Here is a 17498-nt window from a genome sequence, read left to right as displayed (position 1 = left end):
TAACATTAGCGATGGCTGTGTTCCAATTAGCTGTGCCAGGGCCTGGGTTTGACATTATACATTGTTGTCTGGCTCACTGGAGAGGCCTGCTGGGATGCTTAACAGAACACAGCCATCGTTTAGTTATACACTTTTCACCTGTGCCGTTCTCACCTTGATCAATCAAATACCTGCTGTGAAATCTTTACATCTACATTCTCCAAAACCTCAAATGAATGCCCCTCTTGTGGTATTCATGACATTGTAAATGGATTTTTTTTTTTTTTTTTGTTAAGGTCTGAGTTGTAAGATGTTTGCTGTTTTCAGAAACAGCTGAGATAGAAGGTAAGTTAATGTACTGCAATTTAGTCATATAGTTTTCTTTGTTATGTTATAATGTCTGAGGAAAATGCTGATATTTCCAATGAACTCAAACTTCCATTATGCCTCACGACTTACATCTCATGTTACCACTTGAACCGCAAGCGTTTTCTGCACTCGACATCCGATGTTGTAGCCACAATCTCGCGAGTTTGATTTGGAGGCTGTTTGTTTGCAGAAAAATAGGGTCAGGGGAACACAGATAGTAGCTCATGTTGCCTTTGAAAAATCTGCCTTATTAAATTCCTAGTTGTAGAATTACAGCAGATTCACAACTTGCAACAACTGATACTTCATTTAGAAAAAGATTGAGTTATCCCTATGAATGGATGTTGCTTGATAGACTCTTAAATTGTAACTGAACCTCACTGCAGCACTGCAGCTGTTATCAAGCCCTTTCATTTCTATGCTAAGTGCACCATATAAACTTCTACAATTACCAATTTCACTTGTAAGCAAAAAAGACAATCGATTATAGCTGCGTACATTGTCAGGAGAAGTGTAAAAATGTACGAAAATAAGACTAATATCTCCAAATATGTGCCACTCCATGCAAGGTACAGTATTAATGTATATATTCTCTCTTTATATGCTCTTTTTCAAAAAAATATATTATTTTACAGTCAAGACCACATATATGCTGAGGCCATGCTTAATTTTATTAAATGCAAAAGAAAACAAAAAGAAATAAAATCCTACATGTTCAGCAATATGTTGAATGACAGCACAGCGTCTAACAAACAAAACAAGGATATCATAGTGAATAAGTAGCTCACATGAACACACTGTACAAGTTACATTACAGTTTAAATAATCTTTAACCTTGGCCTTAAACAGCCAAAAGCAGGTGGACAGAGCTTTCCATGGATTGATCGTTTCCAAAAAAAACAACAGTGGAGAAACCTTTATTTCCCTCTGTCATACTAGTTTACATTTTCAAAAAAACATGTACATGCGCTCTTTTGGTCATAAATACCCCCCCCCCCCCCCCCCATTGAAAACAAAGCACCATATTTGCAGATTTATTATGTTGGAAATCGTATCTGCAAATGGTGTTGATTTGACATTCGGTGGCAAAAGTAACATGAAGCCGACACCAATGAAACCCCGTGGAGGGTTCCTACCCGTATTCAGCAACATTTGCCCTATTTTGCCTTGCATTATTACGAGAATCTGACAATAAAATAAAAACACAAATCTACTACTGACCGCTTTAGGACATGTTTCAGACAAATATGCCGCTAGTACACTCTTTACTCAATGCCTTGATTAGGACAAAACCCATTTGAGTGATGAAAGAGCAACAGATGCGCAGACATATTGCAGATGACACAGCCATTTATAATGTGGCCATTTTAATTAATTAGAAAATACTTATGGTGACAGAACAAATGGTTTTTAACTAATCCTATGCACTACGCTTCCTAGGTTTTGGTGCTCAGTGAACCAAAAGTGCCTCATGAGGGCAGACCATTAAATGAGTAGTCTCAGTGTAAATCTTTATTTTAATACTGTCAAGAAAGTAAAACAGTTTAATTCAGTTAGGATAGAAAAAGAAATACCTCACGTGTGTCATTATGTCTTTCAGATTTCACTCTGATTCCTTAATTTAATGTACCATAATATACTGCAAAGATCCTACCGGCTGCAGTAGGCAGCATTTCATAACAAAAAATAATAATACTTAGCTGTTTTATTTGGTCACAAACCTGCTGTGAACCAGCAGCAACGTGATCTACGACTCTGCTTCTCAACCTTTGTGGTTGAAGCCCTGCAAACCAAATGGTGGGTTAATGCTCTTTGCTTCACTTTCACTTTCCTTTTCTGAAAACGTCAGAAATCCTGTTTTCCACATGTGGTATACTGCAGGAGTCTTTACCCATAGGCTTAGAAGCAGCAATGTAGAATAACGTCCAGCATGATTTAAAATCACTTCCTCAAAAAGGGTTCTGAAAAAGCTGAAACCGCTTGGCTTTGTTGAGCTGAACACACATGTACTGTGTGGCTAACACTAGCTGTATGCAATTAGTTTTTTGGCCCTTAAAAGTCTTACGTACCTTAATATACAAACCGGTTTACCCACAGAGATGAAGAAAAAAGTTGTTCTTCCAAATACACAAAAAAAAAAAAAAAGCTGTGGCTTTACAATCACCTCATTACACTCACGCTAAAACAAAATGCACATAAGGCCTCACACCGACAGGATAACACAAACAAAAGTCAATCTGTACATTAATTAAAAACATTCAGTGCTTCAGTGTACCGAGTAAAATCTCCTAGCATTCATACTGTCTCTTTTTTGACGTTTGGCACGAAGAAAACGGAAACAAGACACACTCGTTGCCTTCTTAATCTGACGATCTCTAAAAACAAACGTGATTACATTTACGGTACGTCATTCTTCAACAGTGTCGTACATTCCAGTTGTTCCTATGACATCCAGTCCAGAGTATGTCGGATAAACGAGGACGGGAATGCAATGAGAGGAAAAAACTAACGTAAAAATTGGCATTCATCTAACTGGCATTGCAGGTGTTTGAATCTTTATGGATATTTACAGTGAAGTGCAAATTGAAATGGGTATCGAGAGGGAAATGGTATCAAGTTCCATTAGGACTGGGCAGGCACTACTTTTTTAGGGGTGGCTGGCTTCTTGGTTTGCCAGAGGTGGTTGTGGATGGTCACTGCGTCCACACTGGCTGACATGGTTTTAGCTGGTATCTGGCTGAACTGCTTCTTGTCTGAGTTGTACTTGAAGAGGCCGTCGATCATCTTGCGCGTGATGCTCTTGGGCCCGATCCCTGTCAGCTTGTTGATCTCCTCGGTCTCGGGGCAGTACGTGTAGAGGGAGCGAAACTGGCAGCCGGCATCTCGGAACAAAACCAAGAAGTTGTTGGCCTGAGATTTCTCCATTTCCTGTTAAGTAAATAAAGTTTATCAATTATTAGGAAAACAGAGGTTAATATTACCTTTTTTGACATGGATAACTTTATTCAGTTTTCTTATTACTACTCAACGGCCCTCCGAATTTGATTAAAATTTAAGTACAGTAGATGTTTCATGCCGTTACCTCCAGGATCTTGTTCTTTTGCCCCTCGTTGACCTTGCCTGCGAGGCAGCAGTGGGCCAGAGCATTCTGTATGATGTGCTTGTTAGATTTGGCACTGGGCTCCTTGTACAGCTTCGGTCCTGAATGACGAGAATGCCAGGATGAGACTGTTGCCATAGAAACCACTCGAGTTATGTGAAAGAAAAGACTTTCCCCTCCCTCCCTCCCTCCCTTCTTGTGCTCTTTCTTTTGATGAATCATGTATGAATATTCTGCTGGTACCACTTCCTTGTATTATGAGTTGGTCTGATGAAGACACTTGAGCTATGAATGAATATAAATTACAAACACTGCAAAAGGAAACCCAACAAAACAACAAAGCACTATAATGTCGGAAGATCCAAATCAAATATAAAGAAAAAAACAATATATATTAAACTCTGTTGATATAGAGAATGGATTTCTCTCTGTCCGTCATGTTAGCATTTAGCATCTCTGTGAAAGAAACATTTGTTAATCTGCATTCACACTTGTATAGAACATATGTGCTAAGTTGTCCTACCAGTGTACTCTGTATTGGACGTAACAGAGGAGGTGGTGGATCCATTTTCCCAGTCCTTCTCTCCATTCCTGCTGCTGGAGCGACTCGGGGACAGGAAGCCGTCTGCAGAGTCTGGCCTATAACATAGAATATGACGGGTCAGTTCACCTTTCTGCATGTATGCCGGTCCTGAACACTCACCTGCAAACTGCTTCGCATTCTGGTGTCTGTTCATCAGAAGCAGGCTTTGGGTTTCATGGGTCAACATAGTGTAGAGACACTATCCAGTAAAGCAGCAAAGCAGCAAAGCTTGCAAGCACAGGCAGTGAGTGCTGTTAAAATAGGTTGATCAGTTGTAGTGCAGCACTTTATTTGCTCTTCTTTTAGGACTGAAAACGCATGATCTAAAGTAACAATTCAATTTGTGAAAAGAGAATATCACTTACGCCAAAGGAACTGTAAGGAATTTACATATCCACTAGTGAATCTGTGTAAAATGCGTGTAAGGAGCAAGGTGAAAAGAGCAACTAAAGCCAACCGTAGCTCAAATGTGCTTATAGTGTGCACATCCATCACAGTCATTTTAGCATTCCTTCCTCTTACAGCAGATCTAATTTGGTTGATAACTAATGGCTATCTTTAATAGAGGCAGGGCTTAATGACTTGATAGCATGGATGTTTTCACTTTGATGATTTATCAGGTGTAAAAGAAAACAGCAGAAGTGTACATTTGTAAGGAAGGCACAGCAGAGAGTGAAGAGTGGGGGAAAAGGGTCTTGTGTTGGTGATATGGCACAAAGCGTAGCATTAGACCACCGCTTTGAAGTTAGTTGTGAGGGGTTGTTCACGAAAGGGAGAGAAAATATGAAGATTTTGCTTCAAGTGCTCACTCAATCCCTAATAAAACCCATTGTGGGGGGAAAGGGTTTCAGTGCAGGATTGGGCTCAGGACAGCGTGAAGCGCCTTAAGATTTAACAGCTAAGCAGAAACCAACCTTCTCCTTCTCAGTTTAGGAGAGCTCAGAAAGTAGAAGAGACTGCCAGAGGCTAAACTAGAACTTCTGACAAATGTGAGAGGTGGTAAAAAAAGGGAAGATTGGAAGAAAACAGGAAAAATGTTAGATCTGACAGCGGGAGTTAGGAGAGCTTGACTTTGAAAACGGAAAAAAAACAAACAGAAAACAATCACCATTAGACAAAGTAAGATTATAAGATTAGTACAGATAAAGAGTTAAGTTAAAATGCGTGTTAGATATACTTTAATATTATTTCTCGTGAGCTGGTGAATGCAACACAGAGAGAGAAGGCTGCAGAACCCCCTTTCAGATATAACAATTGCAACAAATGGCAAATCTTTTCATTGACCGTTTTGCATGTTCACCTGAACTTACAGGCTCGTGAAAACATCTCACCTTGGCGCTCTCTTGTCGGATTGAACGCTGTCGCTGTCTCCAAGGTTGAGGGACGCGAGGGACAAGCTGGAGACTGAAAAGACACGTTGGCGTGAACCTGGATGTGAGATAACAAGGTGTGGCACAGCACGACACGGTTACACCACGACACCACGAACAAGAACGTCACCAGCCACACTGTTGCAGAGCAATGCAGGCTCAGTGATGACAGATGAACTCTTACATGCATAAAATACATGCAAAACTAACAAGGACATAATATCCAATACATCATTAAAGGGCTAAATATTTAAACTATAAATTGCTTAATTAAACATGCATATGAAACACACTAGTGCTGCATTGCACTGTTCCTTTAATATGTCATGTTTTTTCTTAATCGTTTTAAAATAAAACCAATAAAACAAAGTATGAAAGGTTAAATGCACCAAATTAGAGTCACATGTCTGGAATGTGACAATGCTCGGCTGGTTGTGTAACACATTCCCAGGTGGCACAAGACAAAGCGGCAGGAGGACACGGATTTGACAGATGGGATGAACTTGACCTCTCTAAGTGGGGGTCATCTCCACGGTTACCTGTGGCAGCTCTGACAGGGGTTTTGGGGGAGTCCATGCTGTCGCGATGGATTGACTTGGGTCGGCCTCGCCTCTGCCTGGCCCCGCTGGCAGGTCGAGGCTTAATGATGCTGTCCATGTCCTCCATCAGCTTCAGCTGCTTCCTCCTGAGGTACTCCTGCTTGATGAACTCCTTCCTGGCCTTGTCCTCCTCCTTCCTGACGCGCTCCTCTTCTGCTTTCATTCTGCAGAGACACACAGGTGAAAGGGAATTTAGGGGAGTCATGAGAACTAGTTTGTTTTTAGTTCATAATCATACACAACATTAAATAAATTTGACCATAAACAAGTTAGATCCTCAACTAGTTGACTGACAGAGATATAACACTACACCACTATTTTGATGATATTGTCCAACAGTAGCCAGTGTTAGCTTATTTAATGTGAGAAGTGACTCATTTATCGAAATAGAAATTAAATATCTTTAGGTTTTGGACTCCTGGTGGACCCAAACATTCTTTATAAACTGACTGATTAATCAGTTAATCAGTAAAATAATCTGTAGGGTGATAGATAATTAAAATAATCAAGTCTGTTGGCTGGAGACAAACTTACTTGAATATAAAACGGGTACCTTTCCACAGTTGTGAAATGATCTAATGTTTGTCTGCTTCTTAGATGCTGGGGTTTTATTTTCAACTCCTAAATTATGAAACTGAAACTACCTACAAACTGGAAAAGAAAAACTGAAAGCAATACCATAATAAACCAAATAGTAAACTGACAAAGAACTTCGCTGGCAAAGGAGACAAATATATTTAACTGCGTACCGAGCTTCCTCTTTCTTCTGCTCCAGCTCAGCTTCCAGCTGCATCTTCCTCTGCTGGCTCTCCTTCTCCCTTCTCAGCCTTTTCTCCAGCAGGGCAGCCCTCTTCTGTAACATATTTTCCTCTGGCTTCCCATCATCCTAAAGGAAACGCAAGCAAAAAATTTAAACGTGATTACACACTTTTTGTTTTACCTGTTTTTTACCTCTGACTGTGGTGCAAATCCAGAACTGAATGTTATACTACTACAATCTCGTTTTATCTATTCTAATATAATGAATGAGGTAATCTAAACCCTTAGATATTATTGTGTAAGGTCAACTCTCCTTTGTAATATTAAATATTAAATTAGATTTTTTTTTCTGAGCCAGAAAAGGTGCATCAGTACTATGCAAAATATTTTTCTCTTCTGTTTAAATCAGGTCTTCAGTTCACAACAGCACGATCAGAGGTCAGACCTTACACACTCTCAGTGTGCTTTTAAGTTAAAATCATGCTTTAATAACACGAAATTGAATTCAACTGTTTCTATCAGATTCACAGCTGGGTTCTCATTTAAACACAGTTTTATACATGAAAACATTCATTCCTCATCTCTTGGTATCCACCCTCATAATCTAGTCACACCTTCTCCAACCCCACATCTCCACGGCTGCGTCTGAATTATTAACATCAGCCCCAGTTTTCTGACCTACATCCAAGCTCAGACAGCAGCTAGCAACAGTCTTCAAAACTATAAACGGAAAGAAGCTGCTGTCCTCAGCCGGCACACTTTACTGATTTATTAATCATCTCATGCCCCAGTAGAACAATATAATACACAGCCGTCAGAAATACTCAGAGTAATATCACAACTTCTTTGAAGTAGCAGCCTACCTTGAAGAAGAAACCGCGGCAGATTTTCTGTTCGTCATCCCCTTCCATGGTGTCCTGCTGCACCTCCAAAGAGTCATCAAGCCTCAGATCTTCCAGGGGCTTCACAACTGATAGAGGAACCTCAATCAAACTGCCTTTAGCTTGAGCAGAGGATTCTGTCTGAGAAGGGATTTCTGTTGGTGTCACCGTGAAGGTCTCTACCACAGGGTGAGCCAGGACCTCGGGGAATGACGACTCTATAGTAGGTTTCAGCTCCACAGCTGACTTCTTAACTCTGTTTTTCTGGTTGTCCGTTCCCATGTCAGTAATCTGGGATTGAGATTCTGTTTCCTGGGTTTGGGCTTTTGTATTTTTTTCAGTTTTGTTCTGCAGGTCAGGGGAGCCAGGGGGTGAGTTGACTATGCATACGTTTGCCAACTCCCTCTCAGGAGAAAGGAGTGAACCTGTCTCCTTGTGTTTATCTACATCTGGGGCGACTGTCTCCTGTCTGGTAGTTGCTGCTGGTTTCTCCTCCATGTAAGCGAAGGCACTTGCCAGTGGCTGGCAAGGGGAAAATCTCCGTAGCCTCGGGATGCTGTCGACAGATTGCGGGGCAGTCAGGACTCGGTTGTAGGGTGCCAGCTTGAGCTCACTGGGTCGAGGGGTGCGAGGATTACGTGAATGGAAGGATGCAGATTTGCGTTTGATGCTGGTCGGAGAGCGGTGGGTGGAGCGAGGGGAGTCGGCGGGAGAAGAAGGTCCTGAGGATCGAGTAACGGCTCCGGGGCGACTATGTTTTTGTGGCGATGGGTTCGTATGTGGAGCAGGGATGACCCATGATTGCTGATGCTGTTGTTCCCTCATGGCCATGATCACTTCCTGCTGCTGAGCCAATCGCTGCATCTCTGTCTGGAGGAAGGCTAAAGAATGATTGAGTTTCTCAATAGAACGTGTATACTCTGTGAGATCCAGTTCGGTTAGCTGAGCATGGCTTTGTCCACCTTCCTCACCTGCACCAGGTGACTTTTGCCAGCAGGAGGCTGTGCTGCTTTGTTCTGCCCCATCAGGCGTATCTGCCTTGCTCCTCCCAAATTTAAATGTGGGACTTGTGCTTGCTGACTTTCCTTCTGCCTCGGTTTTCCCTCCATCCTCTCCGCTAGCAGCCCCATCACCTTTTCTCTTTACCACACTGAGGAATGCTGAGTGACCCATCTTCTGCCGATGCCTCGTAAAAGCAGCTTCCACTTTCTTCTTCTGCGCTTCAATGGCTTTCCGCTTCTCCTCAAGCCTCATTCTCAGGTGCACCATCTCAGTAGCCATGACTTGAGCAGGGTCATTGGGTGGAAGTTGGACAGGTGTAGGCGATGCCTGTGCAGTAAGGGGTGGTGGGGTTTGTTGATGGACGGGGCTGTGCTCAGGGGTTGGGGCCCAGGAGACAGATAATGGAAGGCCAAAATCAGAGCCCTCAGGGGTGGTCTTCAGGGAGCTGCTGCTGCCCCTACCTGAGTCTGGTGCTGATGGATTGTGCTTCTTCAGCTTTTGCTCGGCAAAGCTTGTCATCTTCAGTGCTGAGGGGGATTTGCTCAGACTGCTCGGGCAGGGGCTTGGTGAGTCCAGGTCCAGGTCCATATTCACAGAGCAGTCTTTCAGGGAGGAATCTTCATCAAGCATGTCTTCGGTTCGGATGTGGATGCCGGTGTCGACCTCCGTGGTGTCCGTGGTGCTCAGAGGACCTTTGGAGTCCAACTCTGACACTGGGTCTAAGCCACCAACACCAGCCCCCTGGGCCTGACTGTGCAGGAAGAAACCGTTGTTGATGCCCTCCACTGGGGGCCTATTTGGGCTGTGAATAATCTGTAGGGCTTCCTCCATGGAGGGAGTTGTGTCCATGACTCTACCATGTCCATTGGGGCATGGTTGCCGACCAGGCTCCATGCCAGCCAAGCTGTCTGGACAACCTTCCTCCTCAATTCCAACACTCTGACCGTTCACCGGCTGGAAGGAAAGGTTGCGCTTCATTCCCCGGGGCATGTGGTGAACCTTGAAACCAGAACCATCATCGGTGCTGACGGACCTCACCATGCCACGTGAGGAAGAAACCGCAAAAGGAGCAGAGGCCTCTTTGTCAAATGGGATGTCAAAAGACACTCCGTAAGGCCCAGACCTTAATAGAAAAACAAGAAAACTAATTACATCTAGCAGAGGAGTGATGATATGACAACATGATGAGGATTGGGTTTTTAAACAAGCAGCACATTTACAGAAAACAATATGACTAACCTTTTCTCTTTGGGCCATGTGCCGAGGTTTCCGTCAACAAAGGACATTGAGGTTGACCTCTTGATCTCTCCTGACACAAGAAAGCAAAGTAAAAATCAGAATGGAGATTTTTGTACCTACAAGTACCCATATTTTGATATTTCTGCCTAACTCCAAAATTTTGGTAAATGATTAAATTATAATCACCTGAGGTTCGTGGCTGGGGTCGGAGGGGTAAACTAGAGGAAAACAAAAAGGACATGTGTCATATGTCACAACGTGTACATTCATTAAAGAGTTTTACACTCAATAAAAATCCATCACACCTGGGTCTTTCAGGACTTGGGCTTCTTTCCATGAAACTCCTCTTGGTTGCCTTGGAGATGGGGATGGCTGGTATGTTCTTCAACAAGGATGAGGGCTCTGAGGAAGACAATAAATATAATATTCTGGCATGAGCCCAGTGTTTGCTGTTGCTACTATAAATCACATTATGAGTGTTAAAGACTTGCCTGTATCTTCGTTGTCCAGCATTCTCGGTTTCACAAACGACGGCTTGACCACCTCAAACCACCAAAACAGCTCTGCCATGAACACCAGGTAGTTATTCTGAGGAGGAACAAAAATACAACACATTTAAAAAAACATGCATCTAAAATAATAAAAAAGACACGCGAGTGTTACCAGGGACAAGCTGAATGTGTCCCGTTGCAACTTCATCCACAAAAGCATCTGCAATACAACTGCATTTTGTCTACTTCTCCAGCAGGCGTCTCTCTTGTCCCTTAATGATCATCGGGGGGACCGACAATAATTAGAGGATGCTTTTATTTTGCCCTCTGCAAATAAATAATTCACCAAGCTCCGTCCTTTTTACTGGAGCATTTTCTTTGCAATAAAGTAACTTAAATTACAGTGGAATAATTTATAAAGGGATTTTATATTACTCACTCTCTTTAATAAGGGAAGGTGTCATTTATTTTATTGGTCACCTGAGCTGCAACACACATGATTTCTCACGCGCTGGATAAAATAATCTTCCACTCACATAATAATGTGAATATTACCTGCGCTACTGGAGAGGAGTGATTAAGGTATTAACCTAATTTTTGAAATAGAGGTCAGCTCCTTTTTTTTCTCTGGTCTCAGTCAGCAGCGTGCGATTCCACCTGCTGACCCGAATCAGACTGGGTGGGAAATGTTGGAGATATTTTTGACACCACTGTGCCAGGTCACGGCCACGTCTGAATCAGGTCAGCGTTCAGTGGGAGGTGAAAAAGCTGGGGGACATTGTACTGCAAACGGGTCCGTCTCAGTGTTACGTTTTCCCAAACGCACAATTTGTTGAAAAGGAAGGGAAAAATGTGTGAACTGAGAAAGACAACAATGAATGCTTGTACTGTATGCACTATTATGGGCACTTATCTGGTATGGCTGACTTTTGTTGCTCTCTTTGTCTACACTGCAAGAGATCCATTCAGTCTGCAAACTGCACTTTTTAAGCTTTAATTTTTAAACGGCATTATCTCGAAACAACGAAATTAGTAAAACTTCTCAAATAATAAAACTGAAATCTCAAAATTATCAATAACTGTCCTAACCAAATTTAAGGAGTTTCTGCACCCGAGTCACAAAAGCACACGTGTGCACACATCCATATGCAAAACGATTGCAGGGAAGCAGGAACGACCTTGAGGAAACACACCCTCTCGCCGCCCTCAGTCCGTCCAGTGTCTCCAGACAAAGACAATGGTGCATGGCTCAGTTCTACAGATACCTGATTCACATCATCAGCACTATTTTGCTGTACTAAGCAAACTCCCAGCACACAGATCATACATGCGCCTCTTAAATCCCTTTAACTGAAGCCCAAAGGCACACCAGGAGGGGCGGAGGCAATTAACACCGGTGACACCAGTCTGTGTGGGTGTTACTGCAGTATTTTGCAGTTATTTTGGATCCCTCTTCAACTCACATGCTTGGGTGCAGAGCTGCAAGAATCTGAAAAGGTGTGTCTGCTGTGACAGATTCTTCTGTAGGTGTGTGGAGCGGTAGAGCACGTGGTTATTAAAGTGATTCAAATGAAGCATGAAGAACTAATTATCAACTTGTCATGCAAACTGAATCCTTTACTTGCTAATTAAATTTTGAGTTAAGTTTGCTCTTCTTTTGGCTCTGGGTTTAGAGAATCAGTTCAAATAGTGCTGGTTACCTTTAGGTGCGCGTGGCATTCCTCGGTAGTTGAACAAAAGAAGAAAGAAGAAGAAAAATACAGACAGAACAAGAGAGACAAAGATCTCCTCTCATCCGTCTTGTCCAGATTGGTGGCAGTGACCCAACTTCCTCTCCGTTCCCATCTGTTCGTTGGACTACTACTGACAGACGAGGTGCGCGCGTTACAGCTTAATCCCACCGCCACCGCTCTACCTAGTCCACCATTGACTGGGTTTACCACCTCGTGTGTTGCCAGGTCTGCAGTGCTGCCAGATCTGGCTGTTTGGAGATTTGAGTGTGTGACTCTCAGGATGAAAACCTGATTGGTGATTACTGGCAGAGAGCTCAGAGTTGAGGGTGGTGGGGTGGGGGGAGCTAATCCACTCTGCAGGGATAGGCACAAATACCCCCGCCCTGTGTGTGCTGCACATGCACACAGTCCCACATGACAATGAAAACATTCAAATGCACTGGCAATATACTGTACACATATAGAGAGCTTAAAAATCATAGTAAAAAAATGAACGTAAGAGGTTAAATGATGTTATCCAAGTCAGCAAGACACAAGGTCTAGCCACACACTGAGCATTCAGAGGGAATTAATCTCAGCAAACACAAGGCCAGAGGGTTGATTAAAGGATCTAAGCCCAGCAGCCAGACAGACTCACTCACTCAGTCCAATCTGGAAAACCCACTCTTTGACATCCTGCCAAGTATATCAGGATGTTGTCAGCTGCACCCTCACGTTACATTGCTAAAGGTAGAAGTCCAAAATGAAAAATAATCAATACAAGGACACTGCAAAGAACAATCACTTCTTCATCTTCAGATGTGATTGATGAAATTTTACTCAGGTCAAGCCACCCGTGGCGCAACAGCTAAATGTAGTCTACTATCTTTGAGTATCCACATCTTTGTTTTATATAGTCACAACCATTACTTCAGAAGTAATTAGTCCATTTGTAATCCTATGTGCCACTTTTTGACCAATGAAACCTCACAGTGGAGCAGCTATACTTCATCCTGACACTCCGCTGTCAAATTATCGGCAATCGGCGGACCGAGAGTCGTGTCGAATGAGGCAGGTTATGAATTATGGTAAGTGTGTTAATTGCCTTCCTCGGGGCAACGTCAGCGCGTCTGCTATGAACCTGCTGGTAAAAGAAGAAGCTGGCAAAAGCCCAGAGAAGGGGTGAATTTTTTCTTTCTCGTTTTCTGATCCACAGATGGTCATTTAAATGTGCTGGGAATTAATTAAACGCGAAGCCGGCAAGTGGGAGCGAGCCGATGTGATTTACTGGCCCGGTGTCCATTAGGAAAGAACAGGCCTGAGTAATGTATGTAATGTACGGCTTTGGGGAGGGGGTTGGGCACTGAAGGGGCAGTGCAGCGCCTCTTATCGAGGGATGATGTGGAGGGATTCTGTCTACATCAAAAAAGCAAAGAGAGGCATATTCAGCTGCAGAGAAGAAAAGAAAACTGAGGCGTGTGTGTGTGTGTCTGCACAAAGACAATAACTCAGCTGTTAAACCTAACAGTGTGAGGCTTCATGTGCAATTCCAATTTTCTGCATCTGATTTCTCTGCATGGCTGATAATATCTATTAGAACTGTCTCACCCCCACAGCCGCTACAGTACAGCCAAGACTTTACATCTGAAGTGGCTCCTAATTCTTATTGATCATATTTTGTCTTCTCTTTCCATTACTGTGTTGCCCGTGCTCAGCCAAGGCTTGTGTTAATTACACGATTTACTTATTTTAAACACTTAAACTCTATTTTTATAACTGATTAATTACTCACAGTCACAACTGTGAGATGGGCCTGCAACATCAGCTCTCGTCATCTCTAATAACATCTGATGGAAGAATTAGCACAGGAAGACTTTCAGCTGCTAAGTGTAAATGTAGTCATGGTGTGAGTCTGTGTGTACGCCTCAGTGACGGATGTGTCTAATCATGTCATCACTTTCCCAAAAGATGCTGTCCCTCGGCCTCCTTTTCCCCCTCTACCATCTCTAATCGTCTCAAACTGTTACCACTCCTCCTCCGTGTCTCTCCTGTTCCCATTTTCCTTCCACATCAACACCTCTCGCACTTCCCAGCTCCTCTAATGTCTCGGCTCAGTCTCTTTATTAAGTTCTCTATTAGTGTGACAACACAGTAGCCACGGAGAGGGCGACCGCCTGGAATCTGGGTCAAGGTTATCGAAAAATCTAACTGGGTTTGTATGCACTTCTGGCTACACTACTGCTTCTCTCAGGCAGTAACTCTGCTCTGCCGGGACTGTTTTATCCCTCTGGAAGTTGGTGTCAGCAAAACAGTGCTACTGGCTGGTTCACACGACTCCATTATTATTTTTTTTGACACCGTGCGCTTGTGCTTTTGAGCTGCTCGGGGTGTGAGACGGAAAACGTTTTCAGCCGCTTGGTGGAAAATGAGGCATAAGCAGGCTATCTTTCAAATGCATTGTGATTGTTTTTCATTATAATATGTCATGATTCTATCAGTACTAACGTGAATGAGAATAAAATGTGACTATCATGATTTGAAGAATATTCTCCATAGTAGGCTGGAGACGTGGCATCAGCTGCACCGAATACAGCAAATGTCAGGTTTGGACAGATTGTCCTCTCAGTGACCTGTATTCTATGCTGAGAACAACCGTCCTGCATCAGAGGACACGCTGAGGTGACAGTCACACAAAGCCAGACCCATCCAGACACATCAACGTTTTTTTTTTTATGCCTATGCAGCTGTGAGGCAAAACACAACGAGAACAAACATGCAGCAGGGACGGAAAGTCACATCATCAAACCACCAGACAAACAGGAGCATATTGTGATTGCGGTAGCCATTGTGCCTTTTATGTGAAAATGTAGTGACCGTGACTATTTTGGGATGTTATGGGAATGCGGACTCCAGTAGCCATAATGGCAATTTGATGAATAGACTGTGTTGCAGCAATGAAAATCCAGATGTGTAGGCAGAAACTCACCAAAAACAAAACAAAACACGGCTACAAATAAATGTTTTTGAGCCTATATATAGATATTCTTCACAGAAGTAGACTGTTAGTGTGAGGGTGGAGTAATCTCTTATTGTATGCTGCATGAACACTTACATACATCGATCATGCATAACATTATGACCACCTTTCTAATATCGTGTAGGTCTCCCTTGTGCCTCCAAACCAGTTGTGACTCATCAGAGAATGGACATGAATGTTGTTAGTGGGGGCCTTTGGGTCCCACAGACACTTGATCAGTTTGGGATCTAGTGAATCTGGAGGCCAGGTCAACACCTTGTGCTGTTTTTCATGTTTTTTTGAGTTGTCCCTAAACCGTTTTTGTGTGTGTGCCTGTATCCTGCTGTCATTAAGGGGTGCCTGGTCTGGTCTAGGTGGGTGCTACATGTCTAAGTAACATCCATATTAATGCCAGGTCCAAAAGTTTCTCAGCAGAACATTGAATTGTCACAAGATGGTCAATGTTATTAACTTCATCTGTCAGTGGTCATAATGTTATGCCTGATCCGTATACATACTGTCAGTGTAGTGTGTTTTTAAATAAAAAAGCAAGAAGAACATGGTAAGGACAAGGAGAACTACAAAACAGTAAAGCTAGGAAACGGCTATCCCTTCATGTTTCAAGTCTTCAGAAAAACAAGCAAAACAAGTCTTTCCACTTAATATCATCTCCATCTGATATTTTATCAGATCTGTGGTTGATATCAAGTGACATGTATAAAAAAGAGAGAGCTAAATGTAAAATCCATTGTAGAATCCAAGCTGCTTCAATGACAGATGCGCTCCAAGCAGCATTACACATTTATACACTGAGACATTACAGCAGTTGATTTCACATCACAACAGTAAACCATGATACCAAGGTAACAGGAGAGGACTGAAGATGATACATAAGCCAAGTTATGAGCGAGAGAGACAAAGGTGTGTGGGAGACAAAGAGAGAAATCCAAAAGCTTACTAGAGACAATACATGACGGGAACATTTTGCCTCAAAGTTGAAGAAAACACAAAAGGGAGGAAGACAGAAACAAAAAGAAGAACCGGAGAAGGAAAACAGGAAATAAAGGAACAAGAATGGAAATTAAATGACAAAGAAAACAGTAGAGTTTGTGGGGAAAGAATGAAAAAACAAAACAAAAAAACGCATGCAGACATGTTAGTAGAGCGGGCTGAGTGGAGCTCTCCAGGGTTGTGGTCGATGAAGACAGTTAGTTTGGATTGAATGGTTTTTCCACAGCATGATTCACTACACTGGCCTGCGGTGCTGCTCCTTCTCTAGTTTCATTTAGTTTCCTCTCTGAATGGACCCCCGCACCATATGGGTTTCAAATCTGTTTCGTTGAAGAACTTATAAATGAATTAACAGTGTTTTTGGGAAATAATCGTTAACTGGACTCTGTGATTTTGAGCCAGCTAAGACTGACATCACTAAGTAGGTTTTCTTACAAGGCAACCACCACTTTGGACCAGATTAGGATTTCTCGTTAATAGCGGTTCCATGTGAGGTCCTATTTTACAGTTTCAGCAGTTCACATTAAAAGAAAAAATATTTTTTCCCACTGCTGTAATGACTTTTACTGATTAACTGAGCTCAACGGACTCAGTGTCACAAAACAAGATTTAAATCACTCCAGAACGACTAACTGTCTGAACATAGTGCCTGAAAATTCATCTCATAAAATCTCTAAAATTAAGTTTCCAAGCTGTACACATATTAAATTAATTATTTTTTTCTTTTTTACCCCTAGTGCAGTAGCAGCTATTTCATTTTCACGTTAAAACGCGGCCAGAGTCGGGCAGTACCTTGATGGCGGAGGAGGCGTAGAGCATGTCCTCCAGGGAGAAGTGGCAGCAGCTGTTCAGGTTGTCTTTGCAGAAGTCTTGCACGAGCTGCAGGTTGTACAGTCGATCAGCCAGAGTCATATTCTCTTTCAGGCAGACATCTGGGAGGGCAGAGGGAGCCATCAGATGTCAGTGTCAGCTGTGGCGTCAGAGTGAATTTGATGACTGAAGTGGTTCTGGTTATAAATCCCAAACTCTGTGTTTTTTTTTTTAACTGTGCTGATGGGAATAGTTTAAGATCAGAGTTGGATGTTAAAAACAGAGTTGTGTCTCTTTTCAGGAACTGCTGAGGCGTTAGAAGTGTAAAGTTTGGTGAGCGTCTGACTCATCATGACAGTCGTCTGAAGCTGTCAACCAATGGGTGAAGCCGTGTGCTAATACATGTGTAAAGACTAAACAATGTCGACTGATTGATCTTTTGTCCCAGTGATTATTTCACCCACAATTAACAGTCTTCATCAACACCATGTGATGTGATTATGTGCTACCTATTGTCTGTTGAATGGATTGTTAAGAGGTCAGTGAAATGCCACCTGATACTGTAACTGTACCTCCT

At 42.6% G+C, this 17498-nt stretch overlaps 1 protein-coding gene across 1 annotated transcript in view; it reads right to left on the bottom strand.

Annotated features, from left to right (window-relative positions):
• Positions 1 to 1927: 1927 nt before the first annotated feature.
• camsap2a (calmodulin regulated spectrin-associated protein family, member 2a) overlaps positions 1928 to 17498 on the bottom strand; it is a 44833-nt gene continuing 29262 nt past the window's right edge. The window contains exons 7-19 of the mRNA XM_084548548.1: positions 16904 to 17043; positions 10373 to 10469; positions 10187 to 10283; positions 10068 to 10099; positions 9882 to 9951; positions 7623 to 9765; positions 6750 to 6886; positions 5941 to 6164; positions 5363 to 5435; positions 4946 to 5011; positions 3972 to 4087; positions 3431 to 3549; positions 1928 to 3276 (exon numbers count right to left, since the gene is read on the bottom strand). Coding sequence (XP_084404674.1) covers positions 2971 to 3276; positions 3431 to 3549; positions 3972 to 4087; positions 4946 to 5011; positions 5363 to 5435; positions 5941 to 6164; positions 6750 to 6886; positions 7623 to 9765; positions 9882 to 9951; positions 10068 to 10099; positions 10187 to 10283; positions 10373 to 10469; positions 16904 to 17043 — 3620 coding nt within the window. The 3' untranslated portion in view covers positions 1928 to 2970. The remainder of the gene's footprint in view (positions 3277 to 3430; positions 3550 to 3971; positions 4088 to 4945; positions 5012 to 5362; positions 5436 to 5940; positions 6165 to 6749; positions 6887 to 7622; positions 9766 to 9881; positions 9952 to 10067; positions 10100 to 10186; positions 10284 to 10372; positions 10470 to 16903; positions 17044 to 17498) is intronic.

Source organism: Chelon labrosus (genome assembly GCF_963514085.1).
Source record: "Chelon labrosus genome assembly, chromosome: 7".
NCBI classification, from domain to species: Eukaryota; Metazoa; Chordata; class Actinopteri; order Mugiliformes; family Mugilidae; genus Chelon; species Chelon labrosus.
The sequence above is the reverse complement of the archived record's forward strand: the minus strand, read 5'-3'. Positions and strand labels throughout refer to the sequence as shown.